The sequence below is a fragment of the Ursus maritimus genome, unplaced genomic scaffold, assembly GCF_017311325.1.
Source record: "Ursus maritimus isolate PB19 unplaced genomic scaffold, ASM1731132v1 scaffold_34, whole genome shotgun sequence".
Classification (NCBI taxonomy): Eukaryota; Metazoa; Chordata; class Mammalia; order Carnivora; family Ursidae; genus Ursus; species Ursus maritimus.
In genome coordinates, this window is record NW_024426008.1 from 28,484,513 (window position 1) to 28,509,448 (window position 24,936).

The window sequence follows — 24,936 nt, forward strand, 5'->3', positions numbered from 1 at the left end:
CCGAGGCGGCGAGGCGGCGGCTGCCCGCGACCAGACCCTGGGGAGTCGCAGCTGTGCTCTGATGGGTGAGGCCTGGGGTGTGGCCCCCCCAGCGGCGGGCGCAGCTGGAGGCGAAGCTGAGACCCCGGTGGGCCTTGGCAGTGGGTGGAATATTCCAGAAGCAGTCCGAGGAGCCGGCTTTCTCTGTGGGGCTTGGGCGTGGATCTTAAACCCAGTGCGCTTGCCGCTTAGCCTCGGGGCGCTGAGGGAATTCTCCCTCCTGGGCATGCTATTCTAGATTACATTTAAGTTGAACAAGACACCCACGCGGCCCCACTTGTGGAGTTCAGGATTTTCCGGGGTGAGGTTTCCAGCGGCAGAAAGTGGAGGGGGCCTCTCACTTGCTGTGTGGGCCCCTCCCCGGCAGCCTGCCTCCCAGGCCTGCATCTTTCATGACTTCAGAAACACGAGCTCCCAAGTGCCCCAGGCGGCCGCAGTGCTGGGCCCGGTGGCTCCGGGGAGCCTGCGGACAAAGGGCCAGGGCTGAGGGGTTCGGGTTTGTCCTGGGGTCTGGGAAGGGGCCAGCCAGGGGCAGCTGGGGGAGGCCTACTGAGGGAGGAGGGCCCTCCCCACCTTGCATCCCAGGAGAGAGGGGCTTCCTGGAGGTGGTGACCTCTGGGCGGGGCGTGGAGGGCACGAGGCGTGGACCTGGCTCTGAGGCCGGGCCACGTTCCCAGGCGGAGGTGCTGGGAAGCCTGGACAGGAAGCGCCCCGCCCCGCGTCCCCAAGGCACTGTGGGGACAAACCTCATCACAAATACTGAATAAAAAGGCAGGAGGAGGCTTCCGGAGGGGCGGCCTGGGAGCCACGAGGGGTCCCGTGTGTTCACTCAGCTCCTGAGGCTCCAAGTTGTTTACGGTCATCCTGCACAGCTTTTCCTGTGGTGATCACACCTCAACAGAGTGGTTTAAAATTGTTTGTAAAAATAAAAATCAAAGAAGCAGCTAAGTTCAGCCGTAGCCCTCCTTTGGGAGGCGCTGGGTGAGCACGCAGGGACCTGGACCGTCCCGCTCGTCACTTGCCGCCCTGGCCTGCAGCCACCAGCCGGGAGGGAGGGCAGGCGGGCACCGGCGGGGGCGCGCAGGGACGGCCCGAGGCGGGTCGGCGGCCTTCTCGTCTCAAACGTGTGGTGTGCAGGCCCCACCGCGCCCGCACCTCACAGCCACCTCACAGCCCCGCCGGTCCCAGGCTGACTGCCCCCTCCCCGCAGCCGTCCCGCTGGGGCCGGAACCGGCCCATCAACGTGAACCATTACGCCAACAAGAAGAGCGCAGCTGAGAGCATGCTGGACATCGCCCTGCTGATGGCCAACGCCTCCCAGCTGAAGGCCGTCATCGAGCAGGGTCCCGGCTTCGCCTTCTTCGTCCCCCTGGTGGTCCTCATCTCCATCTCCCTCGTGCTCCAGATCGGCGTGGGCGTGCTGCTCATCTTCCTTGGTGTGAGCCTGGGCTGGGGCCCCCACGGGGGGGAGGGCCCTGGGGCGGCCCCGCCCATGATCCGCCTGTCCTGCTTGCATACCACCCGGGACAGGGTGCTCACCACCTGACAGGCCCACCAGCCATGCGGTCAGTCAGGATGTGGCTCCCCACGGAGGCCCACGGAGGCCCCCCCATGTCTCTGTCCTCCCACCCACCCAAGCTGAGGATATAGGAAAAGGTAACCTCCCAGTGGTCTCCAGGGACTGGATGGTGGTCCTGCCCCCAAGGTGAGGGTCAGGGCTCGCCTCCACTGCTGGCTGTGTAACTTGGGGCAGGCACTTGACCCCCCAGGCCTGAGTTCCCCGACGTATAACGTGGGTGTAAGGACAGGGCCTTGGGTAGGCGTGAAGATTGCTAGACACTGCACACGGGCACTCAGAACGGGGCTTCCCTGTGTGCACTCGGCACGGTGTGCCTTATGGTCCAGCCCTGGGCGCTGGGCTGGTTCTGCTCTGCGCCAGGGCCGGGCCGCTCTGAGCTTCGTGCGTGGAGGAAGCAGGAAGCAGGGCTGCCAAGCTGAGCCCACAGGCACGGATCTCACCCCGAACCCAGCAGCGGGCCCAAGGGGTGCAGGGCCCCGGTGCAGTGTCTGCCCCCTTGTGCCCACAGTCAGGTACGACCTCAACAACCCTGCCAAGCACGCCAAGCTGGACTTCCTCAACAACCTGGCCACGGGCCTGGTTTTCATCATTGTCGTGGTCAACATCTTCATCACGGCCTTCGGTGTCCAGAAGCCTGTGATGGACGTGGCTCCCCGGCAGTAGGGGCTCAGGTGAGCCAGAAGGGCACGGGCCCCGCTGTCCACCACAAGCAGACCTTTGTGCCCTATGTCCCGTCTGGGCCTCCCGCCCATGGCCGCGTGCCCCCCATGCTCATCCCCTGTCTTCGCTCAGAGAGGTGAGCACCCACCCAAGGTCGCCCTCACCCACCCAAGGTCGTCCTACTTGGGAGCAGGAGCTGCAGGGAGGCTGGGTGACCCCCGGGTGTCTCGAGGGCAAATGCAGAAGGTCGGTAGGTCCAGCCCGTGTCGCGTGTCCCACACCTGGGCCCTGGTCCGGGTCGCGCACCACAGGTGCACACGGCCTTGGGCCTGCCCCAGACAGGGGGTGAGCACTGCTAACACAGCCGTCTGCCCACCAGCACCCCGCCCCCCGGCAGAGTGGGCAGGAGGCCGCGTGAACACCTGTCTGCTCCGGAGTGGCCGGCAGTTGACCCTGAGCAGGGCCGGCACGTGGCCTGGCTGGGAGTGTCTGTTCTGCCCACACCATGGCCGTCGGCCGCACCTGAGGTCCCACTTGCTGCCCGGCTGCTGGCCCTTGTTTATCGTCAAGTCAGTCCCCCGTGGAACCTTCTGGATGCCGGCCTGTTCCCTTGCTTGCGGCATGGTGACCAAGCCGTTTATTAATTGCCTGCTATGTGCCCCAGACGCAGTCCTGACCCTCCCTAATCATCAGCCCACCAGCCTCTGCTCTCCAAGGCCCCCCTTTAAATCCTAACAGTGACCCACACAGGGAAACTGAGGCTTGCCCAGGTCAGAATCGGGCCCTTCTGCCTCTGAAGTCGTAGCGGCCTCGAGGCTCGAGTCTGGCCACCAGAGCGGGGCTGGAGGCCCTCACACCCCTCCCCTCCCTTCTTGGCAGATGTCCCCGGATCGCACCCAGCCACAGCCAGCCAGATCCTGGAGCCACCTCCCCCGTGAGGCCCTCCCTATGGGGGGCACTCCCAGCAACCACAAGAGCCCAGGCGGGCTCCACTAGACTGTGTCCTGGGACGAGCCGCCCATGGCTAGGCCACCCCAGGTCCTGCTCCATCCTCGGCTGCCCCTCCCCCTGGAGAGTGGCCCAGGAGACAGAAGTGGAGAAGGGTCGTGGCCGCCACAGACACGCAGCAGCCCAAGAATGGGAGTGGGGGCCCCGGTCGGCCTTGGTCTCAGGACGTTTCTAGAAGGACAAGGAGGCCCCTGCCTCTGCCAGTGCAACGGGCATCTGGGCTTCGAGGCCCCACGCTGGGGCCCCGGGGTATCTGTGCTTCCTGACCCAGGACGTTGGACTGCTGCCCCCGCTGGCCACCGGCCCTGCACACGCCTTCCACCAGCAGTGACGGGGCAGCGCCCCGCCCCGCCCCTCCTCGGGGGCCTGAGCCCACACATTTCTAAGCACCAACGACCAATAAAGCTGACACACCTCCTCCCCTCTCGGTCCTCGGCCCTGCATGATGTCCCCAGGCCCCCGAGCCTGTGAGGGGTTCCCCGCCCCACTGGGCTGTCGTGGGGTTGCAGTCCCAACCACGGGCACCTTCTCAGGGACCGAGGGCTCGCACAGCTCCTTGGTGCCTGGCATGTCAGGGTACGGTTTTGAGGCAGAAGCCGGGTTCTGGGAGCTCCGGTGCCTGGCATCTTTGATTGAGACGCACATTAGAGCTGCAGAAATGGCTCATCCCGTAGCCCCATGATGACATGGTGGGTCGCTGTTTGCTCCGTGAGCAGTAGCCATGGCCCCCAGCCCTGGGGCTGGTTGGGACATGGATTCTCCAGGGCAGCCATGGCTCCCGTGAGGGACAGCACGCAGCGCCGACTGCCAAAAGGGTCAGGGTGAGCCTTCCAGAAATGAGTTTGCCGACATGACCACACACGATGACCAGGTCAGAAAACCAGCCTGACCCACAGCTCTCGTCTACACTGCAGACCTGTGCGTGCGTTGCCAGATAGCCCGCGGACTCGTATAGCAGGATAAACCGTGCATACCCTGCCCCTGGCTCTGGCTCCGGGCTCAGGTGGGCATGTTCAGGACGACTGGCCGGGGGTGCTGTGTCAGGGCCGCAGGAGGGCCACTGGTGCCCCATCAAATTTGGTGGCTTTTGGGGTCAGAAGCCAAGACCTGGACCCTCCACTGAAGAGGTCGGGGGAAGGACGGTGTGCACGATGACCTTGGGGAGCAGCCAGATGTCACCCCCATGCGTCCTCAGGGCACGCGGCCCACAACCCCTGACCTCATGGAAAGTTCCAGCGCTCAGGATTCCTACAGTCTGCATGCCCACGGTCTCCCCTCTGTGCCCACAGCCCTGGTCCATGCAGGGTGCCCAGCACTGCTGGTCAATCAAGCCGAGGGGGCCAAGGGGAGGGGGCTGGTGCTGGGCAGACACCCGCAAGGGCTTGCCCCGAGGGTCTCCTCACTGGTTGGAACGCCCTGCTCTCTCAGTCCACCCCTGCAACCTCCTGGGACGGAGCCCTCCTCTCTGCCCCCCTTGGCCCCTCTTTCCTGACCCCCACTGGCCCCACCCCTCATGTCCTTGATGGGGCGACACCCTCACCTGGCCCTTCAGGTGGGGTATGTTCCGGTTCCAAGGCCCCTCCGCCATCTCAGCCCAGGGCAGCTCCAATACCCCATTCCTTAAAAATGCTCAGGTGACCCCTGGTCAGCTCGCACAAAGTGATCAATAAACAGAAGTGCTTGTGGGTAAGATGGGCCAAGTTTTGCTTTAAGACCCTCCAGGAAAGGGGCGCCTGGGAGACACAATCGGCTAAGCATCTGACTCTTGATTTTGGCTCAGGTCATGGTCTCAGGGTCGTGGGATTGAGCCCTGCGTCAAGCTCCACACTGGGCACGGAGTCTGCTTGGCATTCTCTCTCTCTCTGCCCACACCCCCCCAAATCAAACAAACCACTCCAAGAAAAAGCTTGGGGAAACGGATGAAACAAGGTGGAGAAGTGCTGGGTAGCCAGGAGCTGGGGCCCCAGGGCAGCCCTCTGCTCTGGTGAGCGTCTCCGTGTCCTGCAAAGAGGGTTTGTAAAGGTGAGCCACGCGTGGGACAAGGTCCGTGAGGAAGTGCAAGGAACAGGTGGGTGGAGGGTGGACACGTGTTTCCCGTGGAGCTGATGAGCATGAGCCCCGCCGAGCAGGGGCAGACGCAGAGCTGTGCGGTGGCCGGCCCTGGGGTCTGGTGGCGTGGGGGTCAGGAACGGAAATGGCCCTGGGGGGGCGGGGAGTGTAGCGCACTCTCCCGCTGCTGGCTTCAGGAGCATGTCTCCCCTTCCTTGACTTGGTTTTTAACAGAAAGCTGGGGGGGGGGGTCAGGCTCACATCTGTGACCTGTCCCCATAATCTGGCCCTCCTGTCGCCCCCACCCAGGCACCCCATCCTGTCTCCCTTGCCCCTCTCCTCCCGGCCACCCCCACATGTCCCAGGCAGCCTGTTCCCCTGGCCCAGTCCTGCCCAGGGTCTGACACAGGTGGACACCGCCCTGCACCAGGCCCCTGGGGTTGTCCACAGTGGCCGGTGGCCTGTGATGTGGGCTGGCCGGTAGTCATGTGGGGAGCGCCAGGGACATGGCCAACAGATGGCCTAGCTCCTCCTTTGGCCAGGACAGGAAGTTTGTCAGCACGCACCAGAGGGGCGAACCCCAGATGACTGGACTGGCTAGCATCCACAGTGTCCCCCCAGGCCCATGTCTGAGCCCTGCCCACCCCTGCCATGCCTGGCTCAAGGCCAGGGCTGCCCCCCAGAAAGGGAGGGTCCTACCTGCCAGTATCCTGAGGGTTGACGCCACCACCTGTGTCCTGTGTCCTTGGAACCATGTCTGGCATACCGCTGGCGCTCAGTAAATGTCTGTTGCAGACCTACTCACTCACCCACCAGAGCCAGGTGCCGCATATGCATCGGGAAACCGGGGCTAACAGAGCCCTGGGGGGACAGTGAGACCTTGCGAGTGAGGGAGGGGAGTGAGGAGCCAGGAGGTGTGCTTGTGGACATGGAGGGCGCCCTCAGGCGGTGCCGGGGGCCTGGAGGGAGCCTCGGCAGGGGTGTGCTTAACTGGAGAGAGCTGATGGATGGACTAGGGCGGAGGGTTGTTAGGTGAGCAATAGAGGGTAGGTGACAGGCGGTAGGAGTGGACGCGGTCTTCCCCGGGCCACCCAGGCACCTTCCCACGTGAGGAATAGCTTCTGTGCTGTAGAAGGCCAAGGCCACCCGCCACCTCTCCCAGTAACCTGTGTCTTCTGGATCTACTCCAGCGGCGGTTTCCACCCCCCCCCCCATACCCCTCATACCCCCCCATCCCCTCCCCCACGCTCCTCCCCACTGCCCACCCTTCAAGGCCCTGGAGTCACTGACCTGAGAGGAGGAAGGACGGGGGCAGCTCAGGGGCCCGAGGAAGTGAGGCTGGGTGAGGCTGCAGGGTTAGGTCTTTCCTCCTTCCCACACCAGGTGGCCACCCGCCCTTACCTTCCTCCCTCCCTCAGGTGCCTCCTCTCCCACTTGAATTGAATTGAATTGAATTGAATTGAATTGAATTGAATTCCGCTTTTCTCTGGGCATTACTTTTAAAAACCAGGGAGCTGAAGGTTTCAATGTTTTTTTTTTTCTCTTTCTCTCAAGTATTGATGTAAGGGGACCGGTGTGGGGCCTGAGGAAGCTGCCCCAGGGCAGCAGTACACCCCTCACCACATCCAGCCCAGTCCCAGTCCCTCAGCTGGGGGGTTGGGCCCTGGCCCCTTCCAGGTGAGGTAGGAATCAGGGTCCCAGCTGCCACCTGGCTAGTGCTGAGGGACCTTCATCCCATCTGTGGGACAGTGGGTCCCAGGGCCCCTCCAGCAGGCAGCCAATTGAGGGGCCTCAGCAGGCCTGGTGTTGAACAGAACTTTTGGGGGGCATGGGGAAAACAGGAATCTTCTGAGCCCATCAAAGAACGCTGACCCAGGGGAACTGGAAATAACAACCCCAGATTCAGCAGGGTCAGCACCTTCACCCTGACACTGCACCTGCAGTCAACACCACCCTCTCCCGGGAGGGAGCGCTGTGTTGTGCAAGAGGCAGCTGCCATTTCCTGCTCCACAAACACCAGGCTGTGTCCTCACCCGGCCCTAACCACATGGCCCTCACCACATCCGCCCAAGGCAAGGCCATCTAGAGCCCATACTCCTTCCACCAGGAGACCCCTACTTCACCAACACTCTCCATCACACCTTCCTCACACCCTCCTCTACCTCTTCACGTCTTCTTCAACCTCCTCACACCTCCTCACGCCTCACATCCTCCTCAGCCTCCTCATGTATTTCTCACACTTCTTCCCATCTCCTCATATACTCCTCCCACCTCCTCACATACTCATCACACCACCTCACACCTCCTCATATACTCAACCTCCTCACACTTCCTCACACCTCTTCATATACTCCTCACATCCCTTCCCACCTCTTCATATACTCCTCACAACTCCTCAGTCTTCAACCTCCTCACATACTCATCACATCACCTCACACCTCCTCATACTCCTCAACCTCCTCACACTTCCTCACACCTCCTCATATACTCCTTACACCTTCTTCACACCTCCATATACTCCTCACACCCCCTCCCACCTGCTTCCCCCACCTCCAACACCCTTCTCACACCCCCTCATATACTCTTCACATCTCCTCACATCCTTCTTTCACCTCCTCACACCACCTGACAACTTCATCACACCCTCCTCACACCTCCTCATATACTCCTCACACCCCCTCACACCTCCTACACCCTCCTCACACCCCCTCACATCACCTCCCACTTCACACCTCCACACACGCTCCTCACATGTCATTTCACTGTCCTTAACCCTCCTCACACAACTGTGACATATTTAATCTTGGGAACTATTCTCCACCCCAGGAAGCCTCTCCCACCTCCTGAACTCTTCTGGAGGTAGAAATGGCATCTCAGTACTATTGTAGCCACGATGAGAACCTACTCTTGTTACTGTAGTATTTGGAAGGGTTCCTGGAGGAGGTAACATTTTACCAAAGACTGAAGGTTAAATACATGGGGGTTTAGGAAAGAGCATGCCAGCTATGGACACAGCACGTGAAAGGTGCTCAGGCATGGATTATGAGTGGTTCCAGTTGTAGATGAGAGGTTCCAGTCCCCTCACCACAGGGACTAACGGTGAGGGCCTAGAGCAGCTGGGGCAGGGGGAGCAGGGGAGTTTGTGACCTGTGGTGCCCTTTCATGCCCTGGCAGACCACCACAGCTCACCAGCTGGGTCCTGAGACCTGAGGCAGGACCGACCACCCCTTGCTCGGGGAAGGAACCCTACCACAGGGCCCTAAGGAGTGGAGGCCTCACAGGTCTCAGGTGGCGGACAGCAGCAGGACCTTCCTTCCCCGCTACTGGCCTGCTGGGCCTGTCTGTCCCTGGGATGTTTCTTCAAAGGCGCTGTCTTGGTTTGGGTGGCTGATACATATAGACATTTACTTCAGGAGGCTGGAAGTCTGAGATCAAGGCCTCAGCAGAGTCGGTGTCTGGTGAGAACAGCTTCCTCCTCTCGCTGTACCCTCACGTGGCAGGCTCTCCGGAGTCTCTTTTATAAGGTCACTAATCCCTCTTGGGCTCCACCCTCATGATCTAATTACCCGCTAAGGCCCTATCTCCTACCACCATCACCTTGGGGGTTAGGTTTCACTACTGTGGATTTTGGAGGGACACAAATGTTCAGAACATAGGAGGTGTTATCGGCTGAGGTAAAATTATAACACTCCAGAAACCTCTCTTCACCTCCTGGGGGCGAGCCATGCCTGCACCTTCACGCAGTGGCTGAATTTACTTTTACCTGGGAGCATCCATCACCTTGACCCATTGTCTCTGTCACCTTCACCAGGGTGTGTCTGTCACCTTTTCCCAGCTGTGTCTCTCAGAGAGAGGGACAAACATGGAGAACACCCCAGGGCACCTGCCCAGGAAGAAATGTACCCTGGGAAGTGGCATCTCGGCCCCTTATGATGGGTGGAATGGCTGCAGACCAGGTAGGACATGCCTGGCTGAGCCTCAGGGGTCTGCTGACCTCCAGAACCTCTGCCCCCCAACCCTCCCACCCCCGAGCTCAGAGTCCAGAGCAGGTGCAGGGACAGGGACCAGGCCCCTGGTCTGGCAGGCCAGCGAGAAGGCGGCCTCCAGTCCAGCCTCCGCAGTGATGGGAGTCGTTCGCATGGGGACCTGGCTGCAAGGGATCTGAAATGCAGTACGTCTCTCCAGCCCCAGTCAGGCCCTGGAGGGGGACAGCTGGGGAATGGGCAGGCTCACAGAGTCCTCACCTGGGCCCTGAGCAAAGTCAAGACCTTCGTGTAGGCAAAGCTGCGGGGGCTCTATTCAGCCCAGTGGCTCAGGGTGGCCCGGGTGTCCTCACAGCCAAATGCAAGCAACCACGCTTGCTCCACCCACCGGGGTGTCCCAGAGAGAAATATGCATCTGATGCACCTTCCCAGAAACTGGTAAATTCACAGAGAGAGTTCTGGGGAACAGCATTTAACTGAGTAGTGCTGTCCCAGGCCTGCTCAAGTTCTCCCAGGAGTGTTTCCATTATACTGATGGGCAAACTGAGGCTCCGAGTTTGGAGACACATCAGAGCCTGCCGCACAGAGATGGAGAGCGAGGAGTAGGCCATGCTGTCCCATCCAGGTGTGCCAGAGGGCTCTTGCACTCAGCTCTCCCTAGCCCTGGCCCTCATTGCCCACCTGGGCACAGGAATGAGTGAATTAACCCCAGAGCTGGCTGTGTGGGGGTGGGGCACCATGCCCTGAAGCTGCTTCCTCTGCCCCCACTAGTTCCCCTCCCCGTGCCCTGTCGCCCTGAAACCTGGGAGCAGCTGCCATTCCTGGAGTTGGCCAGCCCTGGCATCTCCGGAAACCTCCCACGGAAAATGCAAACTCATGGTGATTCTTGGGTTGACAAATATGCTTCCGTTTCCCCAAAAGGAGGCTGTTGGGGGAGGAGCTGACGGGGACGCAACTGGGAGAGGGACTGCGGGGGGCCAGCCTGAGCAGGACCTGGCCCCAGGCTGGTTGTGGGACACCGGGCGCAGGGTCTGCCCACCAGCTGGAGATGCGAGAGGGTCTCAGGTCAGAATCATCTAGAAAACACTCCTGAGAAAAAGGACAAGACTCCAACATTTAATATTGTTGAGCATCTTTGTCAGGTGAAGGTAACTTTCTTAAAAAAGTATAAATAGTGAAAAACAAGCATTTAGAAAAGAAGTGGCCAGCCCCTGGGTGGGCAGGTGGGGGTTCTTTGGTGGGTGGCGGGCAGGCGGGGGTCGTCAGAGCCCTCCCAGGTCATCTGTGAGGAAGGCCAGCAGGAAGCGGCTGACGTGCCTGTCGATGATGACGGGGGAGAAGCCCAGGACACGCCGGGCCCCTGGCAGCACCTTGGAGTCTGGAAGACAAGGTGGTCTCAGGAACTGCCACCAACCTGCCTTCTCAGCCCCATGTGTCACCAAGCCCCACTGCCGAGTGACACGGGGTGTCCCTGCCAAGCAGGCCTGCCCAGCGCGGGCTCCCCATGCACAGGTGTGACAGGCCCAGAATGGCAGGAGAGGGATGGCAGCTGCCACGCTGGGCCACAGGCCTCCCAACCATTTGTCAGGGCTGAGCCATGAAGGTGCCAGAGGTGGGTGCCCTGCTCCAGGCCCCACAAAGGACAGAGCCCAGCTGCGCCCTGCCTCCCATCAGGGGCTGTCATTCCCCTCCCCCTGGGGGTGGTGGGCTTGAGAACCGGGGCCCCACATTCTCTCTTCTTCCCGTGCCCTGCAAGGTGGGCCCTGCCACTCTCCCACTGTGCAGGTGAGGAAACTGAGGCACAGGGAGGCCAGGGGACCCGGTGCTTGGGCCTGGTCAGGCAGCACCCACCTGGAGGGCAGCAGTAGACGAGGAGCGCCAGCCCCGCGGCCAGGCCGAGGCAGGCCAGGAAGGCCACGGGTCCTGGGGAGAAAGGGGGCACGTGAGCAAGTGGCTGTCTGAGCCTGGAGGACGGGGCGCCCCAGCAAGCACCCTGGGGCCCGTGCAACGGGAAGCCAGGACCGAGCCTGACTTGGAAAGGAGCAGCCCCTGAGGCAGAGACGGAGCCCTGGGCGGGGGGAAGGGGCGGGGGACGCGGAGGTGGTTACCCCTGTCACTGAGCTCGCGGCCCACGGTGCCTGAGTCTAGCTCTGTGCAATCTGAGTTCTCTGGAAACAAAATCACAGGGCTCGGTTAGTGGTGGGCGGGCCAGAGGAAGGGGGTTGCCCCGCCCGCAGGAAACCAAGGGCCTGCTCAGGCTCCTTCCCCTCAACCCTGGGGGCCCCCAGGCTGGGCAGGACCAGGTGGTACAGGCACCCAGCCTTCTGGGCCGGGCTTGGGGGAGTCAGCACCAGAGAGGAGACTCTGGGACCAGTCTCATGGAACCCTGAGTTTTGTGTTTCCTTCTGTCCACTTCCTGAGACCCTGAGGGCCACGGGCTGGGGGCCATCATTCCCTGCGGATGCAGACACCAAATGCAGCATGAACGCCTGCCTGTCCCAAGTCTGATGTCCACATGAGGGCAGGGAGCATGCTCTCCCCAGAACTCCCCAACCAGCTACCTGCCGGTGGCCCAGGAGCCTGGAAGGGGCCTGACTGCCAGCCAGGCTGTGGGCCCCCCAGTGGCTGGTATGATGCGCTGGTCCTGGGCCAGAGCTCAGGGCCCACTCCTGCCGCCCACCCTCAGGTCAGGGACACCAGCCCTGGGTCCCAGCTGAGCGTCCTGGGGTGAGCAGGTGAGACACCCTGTCCCTCAGGCCTCCAGCTTCACAGCAGAGGATTGAGGGACAGCAGCCCCTCCTCCAGGGGACCAGGGCACAGAGGCCTCAGGACTGAGCCACCATCCCCACCTACACCTCCCCCACCCCAACCCAGCAGCGTGGGACTCATGCGCCTCCTGAGCACTCCGGCGAGACTATAAACCGAACACACATGCCACCTGTGCCCGAGACTGTTCTACAGAAACACCCACACCACGGAGATCCCCCGGGCATCCGCAGTTGTGGGTGCGACCTTGGCTTCTGAAGGGGGGACAGTCTGCCCAAGGCTGGTACAGCCGCGAGCCGCCTCCAACGCAAGCATAAGGATTCCCAGTGCGCCAGGCTCGAGGGTAGGGCAGAGCTGTGCGCACAAGATGCTACTTTCTGTGTACAGACTGGCCCACGAGAGACAGAGACAACCATCTCTGCATCTGAAACACTCCCTCCTCTCTCTGGGGGCCGCTGCGGAGATGGCCTCCGGTGAGGGGCCGGGCACACTTACGCGGGGCGAGCCGGCTGGGCAGACGGCTGTGCAGGGGCTGGGCGTGGATGTACAGGGCCCGGTAGAACTCCCGGCAGTCCCGCTCGCCGCTCCGCTGCAGATGGCCCAGGAGGTCACACAGCCGCACACGCAGGGACGCCTTGGGGTTCCGGAACTGGGAGTGGAAAGGGTGCAAGGGAAGGTCAGGCTGGAGGGGCAGGGCCACGGGCAGCTGGGGGGCTCGGGGGGCTCAGCACACCCAGAGGAGGCAGCAACTGACCACCCCAGACCACCCAGGGCCACGGCCCACCCACGCAGCACCCCAGGCGGGGCTGTGGCCATAGCACAGCCACCAGTCCTGGCACTCCCTCCCTGTGGGGGCCAGACACAGTCTCGAGAAGGAGAGTGGTGACAATATTCCAACTGTTTGAAGCTGATGGCTCGCAGTGTGAATTTGGCAAGTCACTTCACCCCCTACGACTCTGTTTCCTCACTTGTAAAAAGGATATAATAAACTCCCAAATGGTAGGGTCAGTACAGGAAATCAATGGGGTGAAAGGGATAACTTCCTGTAGTTTACAGTCTACAGGAATGCGATTCAAGTTTTTAAAAACCAAGGGTTAAGGGACCTGGGTGGCTCAGTCAGTTAAGTGCCTGCCTTTGGCTCAGGTCATGATCCCAGGGTCCTGGGATGGAGCCCCGCATCGGGCTTCCTGCTCAGCAGGGAGCTTGCTTCTCCCTCTGCCTGACGCTTCTCCTGCTTGTGCTCCCTCCCCACTCTGACAAATGAATAAATAAAATATTTTTTAAAATAATAAAATAAAAAAATAAAAACAAGGCTTAAGCAGAAGAACACAAGCTCTTTTGATGTGTTTGATGGAGAAATGTGTGGTTCTAAAGGTCAGTGAACTGGGCTCTTGGCTTGGATCTGTGGGACCTGGAGGCTGTGGCCTGGTGCTGCCACCTGGTGGCAGCGTACCATTCCACTTGAAACCAGAAATGAACCAGAAACTACGTGGCAAAGACAAGCATATGGCAGGGGCCATGGAAACTACGAGGAGTGGAACAGCGTGGGTGTGTATATGCAGGAGCCTCCTTTTTTTTTGTATAAACGTCTGAAACATTTCAAATTCAAATTTGTACACAATATATTAGACTTACAATAATAAGGTATAAATTTTACCCGTGCTTTTTCACTTACTGTACACTTTTATAACAAGCTTCTGAGGCAGGAGCAGGGCCCATGTAGATTCCAGCTGTCCCCAGGAGAGGCCCCTAACCCTGTGGACAGCCCTGCATGAGGCACCATTGCCCTGCACCAGCGGCGGGAGCTGCAGCTCCAAGAGCAGGGCTCACTCAGTCACCCAGCTGGAGGGGGGCCCTGTACCCCAAAGCCCTGGCCCTGACGGGGAATCAGAGAAAGGGAGGTGCAGGCAAGGTGCACCCACTGTCCCTCGGTGTCCCCGAATGTTCGTCAACTTTTGAACCTCTGCACGAGGCAGGGGCAGAGCCCTGTGGCACTGGGGTGGAGTCTCGCCAGCAGCCCCACGCCTCGCCCCTCCCCCCGCACGCCACTCCCAGGCCTGTCATGCATGGGGGCATGCTGTCCTGTCTCCTGGGTTGCTCCCGCATCTCTGGACAGCCGCCAGCAGCCTCCGATGACACAAGAAGACACTGAGGCTCGCAGAGCTGATGTTCTGGGCCCAACATCACTGCAAGGAGGCGGGCTTTCACCTCTGAGCTGTCCTGCCCTGCCCCCAGCTCTGCTTCCTCCCAGCCCAGGGGGAAGGGAACCACGGGAGACATGCCCCCCATTACCTTCTCCGCATCCTTGTTGCTGAGGATCTGGGGGTAGTAGCGGTTCAGCTGGAGGATGATCCTGTCCACCTGCTGCTCACTGAGGCGTCCATGGCCCATCAGGAAAGGTGTGTCCTGGACCAGGCGGTCACAGTAGGTCTGCTCTGAAACAGCAGAGAGCACGGAGGCCATGAGCCAGGACGGCTGGGGTGGAGGTGGGGCAGCAGGTCTCCCACACCACACACAGCATGGCCCCCAGGTCCCCTGGAGGCACATCAGCTGTAAGCACCAGGACAGCTGCTGACGTCCCACCTATGTGGGGTGCGCACAGCCCGGACCCCGCCTTGTCCTGCTACCCCCCTCATCAGAGATGGGGTGCTAGTGTGTGGGAACGACCCCAAGGGCTCAGAAGCAGAGTGGAGACTCTGGCCCCTCTCTTCTATGCCCAAGAGCTCACTGCAGAAGACAGAGGCCGAGTGTGCTGTCCACGGGACCCCCTCAGGGCCCTGTGGAAAAGCCCAGACAGCCTGGAGAAGGCCTAACCCCGCAGCTCCCACAGCGTTTCTCACAGGGTCAGGAGCGCAGGCCTTGGGGGCCCGTGCTGCCGTGGCCACGGACACGCCACACCTGCAAGGCCTTGAGAAGAAGCCGCCGCAGAACAGCATGGGCCACGGTGCTTTTCCCTTTGTTGCTTCTTTCAGGACCATGTTAAAGCCTCACTGTGCACCTGCTTTCCCATTAAGAATGTTCTTTAGGACAACAGGCCTCTAAAGACCAGGGATGGATTACTGGTTGGTGGGAGGCCCAGGATCCGCAAGGGAGAGTCCTGATTCCATGGTGTCAGCTACCCGAACAGGTGCACCTCGGCCGTCCCACCCGCCGGCAGACGGGGGCTGCGCGCAGGCAGCTGCCCAGGAACAGTGCGTCTGTATGTGATTGGAATTCACTGTCTATCTATCCAATTAGACAGTTAGAACTTCAGGATGTTATGTGTCATTCTTACGGTAACCACAAAGAAAATATCCACGGAATAGAGACAAAACCAAATGTGTTCCTACAGAAAGTCAACCAAACATGAAAGAAGGCAGTAGTGGGTGAAGGACAAAAAAGCTGTAAGACATCAGAAAACAAATGGCGAAAAGGCAGAAATGAATTATTCATTATTAGTAATTACAGTAATTACTTTAAATGTAAACAGATTAAAGACAGATTGGCAAAATGGATTTGTGATATTGTGATTGATAGTAAGAAACAGCTATTTGGTCTTCAGTCCAATTCCTGGCACAGAGCTCCTAAACCCTTGGAATTTCCTAAGGGATGAGCCATGAAGGGGAAGGGTGCCTTTTGTTGTTCCTAACAAGCCCCTTTCAGCCTCGTCTGACTTTGTGAATGGGGTGATTTTTCGAAAGCCCCTAAAGAATCACAGGATGAGAGCTGGTTGCCAGTGACGTCAACACACAGAGGCTCAGAGCTTCCCGGTCCACCCAACCCCGACCTCCAGGGAGGGGAGCAGGGCTGGAGGCTCAACTGACCACCAAGGGCCAGGGATTTAACTAATCGTGCCTATGTAAAAAGACAAAAAACAAAAAACGAAAAAAACCTGCATAAAACCCCTAAAGGATGGCGTCTGAAGAGCTCCCAGGTTGCTGAGCACCTGGAGGTGCTGGGAAGGTGGTCCGCCTGGCAGGGACATGGAAGCTCCACGCCCCTTCGCGCATACTTCGCCCTAAGCATCTCGTCTTTGTGGAGATTCACTTGTATCCTTTCGAATGTCCTCTGGAATCAGTGGCAATAGCACCTAGTGTGTTTTCCCAGGTTCTGTGAGCTGCAGCAAGTGACTAAACCAAAAACGGGGTCGTGGGACCCTCGATTTACATCCAGTCCGTCACAAGCATGGGTGGCAGCTGGCTGGCCTGGCGACACGTCTGCAGATGGGGCGCCGTATAGGACTGAGCCCCGAACAGGTGGGACTGGAGGCCATCCCCAGGGAGACGGTGTCCCACGAGAGTTGAACTGTGAGACACACAGCTCGTGTCGGAGAGCTGCTCGATGTAGGGGAGACCACACATCTGGCGACCAGCCGTGGCAGGGGCCTCAGAAGTACGAGTGCTGGGGGTAGGAGTAGAGGAGGAACAGAGTTCTTTTCCCTCTCAGGATTAAAAAAAGTATGACTCAACCACATGCCGTCTTCAAAAGACTCAGATCCAAAGACACCCACAGGCTGAGAGCGAGAGCAGGGGAACAGGTGTTGGCGGCAAACAGAAGCTGGAAGAGCAGGGGCCTCCACGAATAGGAGACAAGATAGACTTCACACCAAAGACGAGTACAAGAGACAAAGAAGTACATCCTATGTTCATAAAAGGGTCAATTGACCAAAAACATCTAACACACACAGGCGCCAAATATCAGAGCCCCCCAAATCATAAAGATTTAGTAATCATGAATAATAAGAATAGTTAGAGACGTCAGTACCCCACCTTAATAACAGCCAGAACAGAGGGAAGTGCAGGGGCGAGCTGCAGTATAAACCACACAGACACAGACACACAGACACACACGGACACACACATACACAGAGACACACAGACACACACAGACATACACACTTGGACAGACACGTGGACACACACACATGGACACACACAGACATACACACTTGGACAGACACGTGGACACACACACATGGACACACACAGACATACACACTTGGACAGACACGTGTACACACACACACAAATGTGTGGACACACACAGACACACACAGACACAGAGACACGTGGGCACACACTTGAACATGTGGACACACACACGGACACACACAGAAACACACACAGAGACACGTGGGCACACACACAGACACGTGGATACACAGAGACATAGACACACACACGGACGCACATACACATTAACACATGGACATACACATGGACAGAGACATGTGGACACACAGATACACACATGGACACACACAGAGAGACACGTGGACACACGCACACGGACACACGGACATTCCACCCAACACCACAGGCACGTTGCATGTCACCGTGCTTCACAGAGACTGCGTTTCTACAAACTGAAGGTCTGTGCCAGCCCTGCGTGGAGCAACTCTATCGGCCCCACTTTTCTCACAGCGTTTGCTCACTGTGTCTCTGTGCCGCATTCTGATAATTTGCACAATTTAAACTTCTTATTCTTCAAAACTTTCATTATTATTATAATTGTTATGGCAATCTGTGATCAGTGATTATGGCTTGCTGAAAACTCAGATGATCGGTAGCATTTTTTAGCAATAAAATATTTTTAATTGGGGTTTACACATCGCTAGACAGACTCTACTGTGCCCTTGATAGAACGCAGCAGAGTAAACGGAACTTTGACGCGCACTGAACTAAGACACCCACTGGACTCACTTGATTGCAATATTCACTTCATTGTGGTGGAACAATTATTTATTGTCTGGAAACAAACCCACAATAGCTCAGAGCTGGGCCTGTACACGTTCTTCTCCAGTGCACACAGAACATTCTCCAGGAGAGACCGCAAAACAAGTTTGGCTACAAAACAAGTCATAATATATTTAAAAAGACTGAAATTATACAAAGGGTCTTTTCTGATTACATGGAATAAAGCCAGAAACCGGTAACAGAAGGAAAAGTGGAAAATTCACATGTGAAAGTGAAAGAATGAATGGATCAAAAGAAGAAATCACAAAGGAAATGAGAAAATACCTTGAGACAAATTAAAATAAAGATACAACACACCAAAACTTAAGGGGTTCCAGGAAAGCAGTTCAGAGGAGGACATTTAGACTGTAAGTGCAAACTTTACAATAAAGGAGGGCTCTCCAATCAACAACCTAATGTCACACCTTAAGGAAGCAGGAAGGGAAGAGCAAACGAGCCCGAAAATAACAGAAAGGAGGAAATTATTAATAAAGATTAGAGCAAAGATAAATGCAACAGAAAATAGAAAAAAAAAACAGAAGCAAAACTTGGTTCTCTGGAAAGATCAACAAACTGACAAACCATTAGCTAGACACATGAAGAAAAGACTCAAGTGACTAACATCAGAAATAAGAGTAGGAAAACTACCAATTACACAGAAATAAACTGGATTGCAAAAGAATACTATGAAGATTTGTAAGCCAACAAATTGGACAAATGAGATGAAGTGGGCAAATTCCTAAAAAACACACAATGTACCAAAACCAAAACACAAATACAGAGAAAATCTGAATGGACCTCTGACTAGCAAGGGGATTAAATCATAAATCAATCAGTCCTAACGAATAGAAGCCCAGGACCCGACGGCTCCACTGGCGAATTCTACCAAACGTTTAAATGCCAACACTTCTAAAATTCTTCCAAAAACAGAGAGGAGGAAACACTTCCTAACTCATTCCGTGAGGCCAGCATTACCCTGATACCAGAACAAGACAAGGATATAAGACAACCACACACCAATATCTCTTACAAATACTGATGCCAAAATCCTCAACAAAATACTAGTCAACTGAATCCAACAGCACATTAAAAGGGTTCTACATCAGAAGACCAGGACGGTTCAACATATGATCCCCCATCGAAGTAATACATTACATTAACAGAATGAAGTGAACACACACACACCACAATCATCTCAGATGGTGCAGAAAAGGGACTTGACAAGATTCGATACTCTTTTTTGATTAAAGAAAAAGAACTTTTAATAAATCAAGAATAGAAGAAAATCTCCTCAACATCACGAAGGTCATATATGACGAGCCCACAGCAAACATTCTCCGTGGTGGCCGAGTCCGAAAGCTTTCCCCCTATGACCAGAAACCAAGCAAGACGCCTCCCCTCACCACTCCTAGTCAGCGTGGCAGCGCTGGCAGTTCCAGCCAGAGCTGTCAGACAAAAAAAGGAAATAAAAGGTATTCAAATGAAAAGGAGGAAGTAATATTCTCTTTTTTGCAGGTGACATGATTTTATACATAGAAAACCCTAAACGTCAAAATTAATCAACAAATTCCACAGAGCTGCAAGATACAAAATCAATACACAAAAATCAGTGGCATCTCTCTACACTGACAATGAACAACCCAAAAAGGAAACTAAGAAAACAATTCCCTTTACAACAGCATCAAAAAGAATAAAATACTTGGGAATAAATTTAACCAAGGAGGTGAAAGACCTGTACACTGAAAACTCAAAACATCGCTGAAAGAAATTTAAAAAGATACATATAAATGGAAATATACCCTCTGTTCATGGATTGGAAGATTTAATGTTGTGAAGATGACAATACTCCCAAGCTAATCTACAGAGTCAATGCAATTCCTATCCAAACTCCAAAGCTGTTTCTTGTTTTTCATCCTAAAAGGGACCTTATAGCCAAAACCCTCCTGAAAAAGAACAAAGTTGGAAGACTCACGCTGGTTTCAAAACTTCCCACCACGCTACGGTGATCAGAACAGCGTGATGCCGGCATAAGGCCAATGGGACAAAACAGACCAGAAGGAAACCCTATTCTGAGTGTGTGGGGCGGAGGCTGGTGCAGAGAAAAGACAACTCACAGGATGGGAGAAAATATTTGCAAACCATGTAACAGATAAGGGACAATATCCAGACTATATAAAGAACTTCTATCATTCCATAACAACAACAACAACAACAACAACAACAAAACCCATGAATAATGCAATTCAAAAATGGGCAAAGGACTTGACAAGGCACTTCTTCAAAGAAGACGTGAAAGGACTACTAAGCACACGCCAAGATGCTCAGTCACTCAACCCGAGGGAAACCCAGAAAAAAGCACGATGAGAAAGCACTTCACACATACACAGCTCTGTATGAATAGGACTGGGGCACTGTAACATGGGGCAGCCACTCTGCAGAACAGGCAAGTCAAACACAGACTCACCCCAAGACCCAGCAATCCCACTCCTGGGTACACGCTCCATCCAAGTAACTGAAAGCAGGGACTCAGATACTTGCACGCCAATGTTCAGAGCAGCCTTATTCACAGTAGCCAAACAGTGGAAACAACCCAAGAGTCCACATACGGAGGAGTGGATAAATGAGATGCGGTAAATGCACACAGTGGAAGGTTACACGGGCATAAAAGGGAACGGACCTCTAAGACGTGGATGTTACAACCCGGGAGAACCCTGAAAACATGTGAAGTGAAATAAAGACACAAAAGGACAAATACTATATGATTTCCACTTACATGAAATATACAGAATGGCAAATTCTAGAGACAGAAAGTAGAACGGTGATTACCGGAAGCCCAGGGCAGGGGAGGAAGGGAGTTGCCATGTAACAGGGACAGAGTTTCCCCCTGGAGTGATGACGAAGTTCTGGGAGCACAAGTACTGATGGTTTCACAACACTGTGCATGTATGTAATGCCACTGAAGTGGGTAAAATGGTCAATTTTGTCTTCTGCACATTTTAACACACACACACACACACACACACACACGCATGAATACATAACTGAGCAGTGGTTCTGTTTAATCAGTTTTATAATGAAATATAATTCAGGGATAAAAAGAGATCTTTGGAGTCACAAAAAGGCAAGGAGAAAACTTAAATGCATCCTGCTAAGTGAAAGAAGCCAGTCTGCAAAGGCCACATACTAACTAGATGATATTCCAGAAAATGCAAAACTGTGGAGGTGGTAGAAAGGTCGGAGGTTGCCAGGGCTGAGGCAAGAGCATGGGATGAACGGGCAGAGCCCAGGGGATTTTTAGGGCAGTGAAACTACTCTGTGTGATACTGTAGTGGTGGATATAGGACACTACACACTTTTCAAAAGTCATAGAATGTGTAACACAGGAGCGAACTGTAATGTAAACTATGGGCTTTAGTTAGTAACAGTGTATTAATATTGGTCCATCACATGTAACAAACGTACCACATTAATGCAAGATATTATTAATAAAGGAAATTGGTTGGGGGGAGGAGTATGGGACTCTCTATACTATGTGCTCAATATTCTATAAACTAAAAATTCTCTAAAAATAAAATGTATTAAATAAAGAGAAATCCGGGGCGCCTGGGTGGCACAGCGGTTAAGCGTCTGCCTTCGGCTCAGGGCGTGATCCCAGCGTTCTGGGATCGAGCCCCACATCAGGCTCCTCCGCTATGAGCCTGCTTCTTCCTCTCCCACTCCCCCTGCTTGTGTTCCCTCTCTCGCTGGCTGTCTCTCTCTCTGTCGAATAAATAATAAAAATAAAATCTTTAAAAAAAAAAAATAAAGAGAAATCCTACTTGGAAATTCCACTGTTAAATTTTAAAGAAAAAATGGAAGGTAGAGAAAGCAGATGAATCCCTGGGTCCAGTGGGTTACCTGGGAAGGAGCATGAAAGAACTTTCTGGAGTGACAGAAATGTTTGACGTCATTGGGCCTGGGCTGGTATTTCCATGGACATATACATTTGTCAAAATTTATAAAATTCTTCATTAAAAGTAAGTGCACTTTTTGTAAGTAAATAATCTCTCAATAAAGTTGATGTTTAAAAACGGGGTCATCATGTGGGAACGAGCACGGTCTCCCTGATTTCCGCCCTGGGGCCGGCTCAACACACCACATCTTCCTCATCTCTCTCTCCCATTGCCGCCTCGTCCTGGCTGCTCTCTTTCCCCCTCAAAAATATGAATTTATAACTTCTGAATCCTTCCAGGCCCTGAATCTACCTGGAAGACGGACTCATCAGCAGCCCCAGCATGCTAAGGAAGCCACCCACGGGTCACCAAAAGACCCGCCATGGCCACATGGGAGAGACCTCTCTGATCATCCGGCTTCCCCACTGACAGCCTCTCTGATTCAAGAGTTAGGAACAGTGGCCACAGTTGATGATGTGCCCCGTGACCAGGCAGTCCATAGTTCTAGGCATACAGATCATCCTCATCGTTCCATCAGCTCTGCCACTCGAGCAAGACCACCACCCCCATTTCTGGATGAGGAAACTGAGGCATGGCAAAGAGATACGGTACCTGCCTAAGACGACAGCCAGCTAGGGAGTGAAGATGGAGGGTGGACCCACACACGGTTTTGTGGCAACCATTTGACATCCAGACTTTCCACGTGTCTAACTATCACACTCATTAACTGTACCATTAGTTGCATCAAATCTGTTCCTGGTCTGGCCCCAGGCAGTTCTGCCCACTGCTGCCTCTGCAGTGTGTGCACAGGGCAGGCACACAGTAGGCTCTCACTAAAGAATTCCTGAATGGATATTGGTCCAAGGGCCAAGGCCCAGGGCAACCCGTGGACTTCGGCCAGCACACTGTAGCGGCTCCCCCCGCGGCAGCCACTAGCGAGATGGAGTCTTACTGCCGCAAGCGTGAGTCACCTGGCACAGTGGCACAGCCTGGGGCTAAAGCTTTCTCTGGTGGCTGGAAACTGTGCATGCTAACCACACCCACATGGCCACACCCAGGAACGAAAAAGCACAGGAAAGGAAATGACTTTGGTCCCCAATCCTAACTGATAATCCCAGACAGTTCTACAGGATAGAGGGGAATGCTCTAGCAGGACCGTGCTAGCTTCTTTTGCCGAGCTCCACCTTCTTGCCCAGCTGGTGCCAGGACCACAGACCCCCAACCCCTTACCCCCGCCTGTCACTCAAGGCCCTGTGGGAGCTGCCCGCCTGCTCTTACCCCAGGCTGCTGAGCCATCCTGCATAGGGGCCCCCAATTGCACCATACTACCTAGGACCCCTGCCCAAGGATGAGAACACCTGTCCTGTGGCTCCTGCCCAGCCAAGTGGTGCTCAGCTCACTATCCTCCCCTGCAGAGGCCTTGCTGAGTAACCCTGGCTCCTGGCCCTCCCAGAATTCCGTCCTGTTTCAGGGCCAGATCTGGCCTCAGGTGTGGAACTGAGAGGGCTCACTCCCCAGCACACAAGGCAGGGCCTGGTTCCACAGCAACAGGAATAGCTGTAGTGACACCTGGCCAGCACTGGCCCCGAGCAGACACAATGGGTCCAAATGCTCATCCTATAACCTGTCATGGAGGCCCCAGAATCAGCACAAGGCAGGCACCCCATCAGTGCACAGGGACAGTGAGCCAGGGACTTCACACCTGTAGGTTTGCAAAGCTGCCCATTTGACCCTCCTGGGCCTGCACTCTCTGGGCCTCAGCGACCCATCCCAAAAGTAAAGGGCTGTGACAGGAGGGATCTCTAAGAGGCTCGTCACTCAGACTTGACTGTGAGAAAGGGACAGGTGGGGAGGCTCCCACAGGACCTTGAGAGGGCCTGGGCGGGACCCAGGCCTAGTTCTGCCTCTGCCACTGACCACCCGGGTGGCCTGGGGCTTGGCACCTGTCCGACCTGAGCCTTCATTTCCTCCTCCACACAGAGAGGATATCCTACAGAAATTCTGGATGGGAGACACCTAACTCTGACTCGGGGCCAAGCCCAAAGTAGGGGCTCGGAAACAGCAGCCACAAATAAAAAGGGTTCAGGGAGATGACAGGGGCATGGGAGGCAGCTAGGTTCTCTTCTGACCTAGGCTGGGACACTGTGGTCCCAGAAGACACCAGGTTCCTGTCCCTGAAATCCTGTTTGTGGGACTCCAGTGAGCTCGGGGGAGAGAGCGGGGACTTGTGGACCACCCCTAGAGGTGGAAGAGTGGGGCACTTGGGAACTAGCTGTGTGGGAGCAACAGCATTCCCTGATCACGCTGTCATGGGGTCCCTCACCAACCCATCACCATCACCAGGTGTCTCCCACTGTGGAAGTTCCACAGAGCAAGGTGGCCCTGCTCAGCTGGGACCAGGATGGAGTGGGTTCTCCAGTCCAAACAGGCTCTGGGGGGGGGGGACGGCAGGGGCCCGAAGCTGGAGGGGGTAGGGGCGCCTGGCGAGGAGCACAAAGCCTTGGGGGAGGGGGCGGCGGCTGAGTCTGTGTCCCCAGCTCCCCGGGGCCTGTCCCGGGACGCAGCAGAGTCCCATCGGGACGCGCCCCTCTGGACGTCAGGTGGCTGAGGCTGGAGAGGCTGCAGCTCCTCACAGAAGCGCAGGACTCCGCAGAACCCCCTCCTCCCGCTGTCAGGCCGCCGCGCCCCCCCCCCAGCGCCTCCCCATCCACAGGCGCGCTCCGGCCCCGCCCCCGCGGACCTCCCAGGCCCCGACCCCGGCCCCCGGCCTGTCGTCCGCCCGCCGACCGGGAGGCGGTCACGGACCAAGGTCACTCGACCGCGACCGCGGCCGCGAGCAGCTGTGGCCGGGGCAACATCGGGGCACCGGACCCTGGGGGCCACCGCGGACGCGCGCCCGGCCTGGGGATGGCAGACAGGACCCCCACCCGACCCGCGCTCACCTGTCATGGCGGCGGCACGGCGCGCGCCCGGCCGGGGCCGGCCCGTCCCCCCGTCGCCGTCGCCGGTCAGGTTGTAGGTCCGCCACCGCCAGGCTCGGTTCGCCCCGCCCCTTCCCGCAGGCCCCGCCCCCCCGGCAGGCCTCGCTCCGGCGTTGGCGGCCTCCCCGCCGCAACACCAAGCCGCCCTCACTAAGCCCGCCCCTTCCCGTTATGCTCCGCCCCCAGCGTCGGCGGCGGCGCCTCGAGGGCCTTAAGCTCCGCCCC

The 24,936-nt window shown here is 56.5% G+C and overlaps 2 protein-coding genes and 1 long non-coding RNA gene across 4 annotated transcripts in view; 1 reads left to right on the forward strand and 2 right to left on the reverse strand.

The window, feature by feature from the left end:
- The window catches only part of NINJ1 (ninjurin 1), an 8,971-nt gene extending 5,267 nt beyond the window's left edge, over nt 1-3,704 (forward strand). Inside the window, exons 2-4 of the mRNA XM_040620369.1 lie at nt 1,250-1,475; nt 2,127-2,289; nt 3,158-3,704. Of these exons, the coding sequence (XP_040476303.1) occupies nt 1,250-1,475; nt 2,127-2,281 (381 nt within the window). The 3' untranslated portion in view covers nt 2,282-2,289; nt 3,158-3,704. The remainder of the gene's footprint in view (nt 1-1,249; nt 1,476-2,126; nt 2,290-3,157) is intronic.
- Nucleotides 3,705-4,966: 1,262 nt separating this feature from the next.
- On the reverse strand, nt 4,967-6,766 carry LOC121100138. Its single transcript, XR_005831883.1, has 3 exons — nt 6,626-6,766; nt 6,035-6,196; nt 4,967-5,287 (listed from the first exon to the last, which is right to left on the reverse strand). It is a non-coding gene; the product is annotated as an uncharacterized LOC121100138 (long non-coding RNA).
- Nucleotides 6,767-10,413: 3,647 nt separating this feature from the next.
- Nucleotides 10,414-24,825, reverse strand: CARD19 (caspase recruitment domain family member 19). 2 transcript variants are annotated; one of them, XM_040620367.1, is made up of 6 exons: nt 24,673-24,825; nt 14,377-14,519; nt 12,580-12,733; nt 11,427-11,486; nt 11,170-11,241; nt 10,414-10,696 (listed from the first exon to the last, which is right to left on the reverse strand). In XM_040620367.1, exons 1-6 carry the CDS (start codon nt 24,677-24,679, stop codon nt 10,581-10,583), a joined length of 552 nt encoding a protein of 183 aa, XP_040476301.1. In that variant the 5' UTR covers nt 24,680-24,825; the 3' UTR covers nt 10,414-10,580. The 2 variants fall into 2 exon arrangements, with proteins under 2 accessions (XP_040476301.1, XP_040476302.1); XM_040620368.1 differs by lacking the exon at nt 11,427-11,486.
- Between the last annotated feature and the right edge of the window lie 111 nt (nt 24,826-24,936).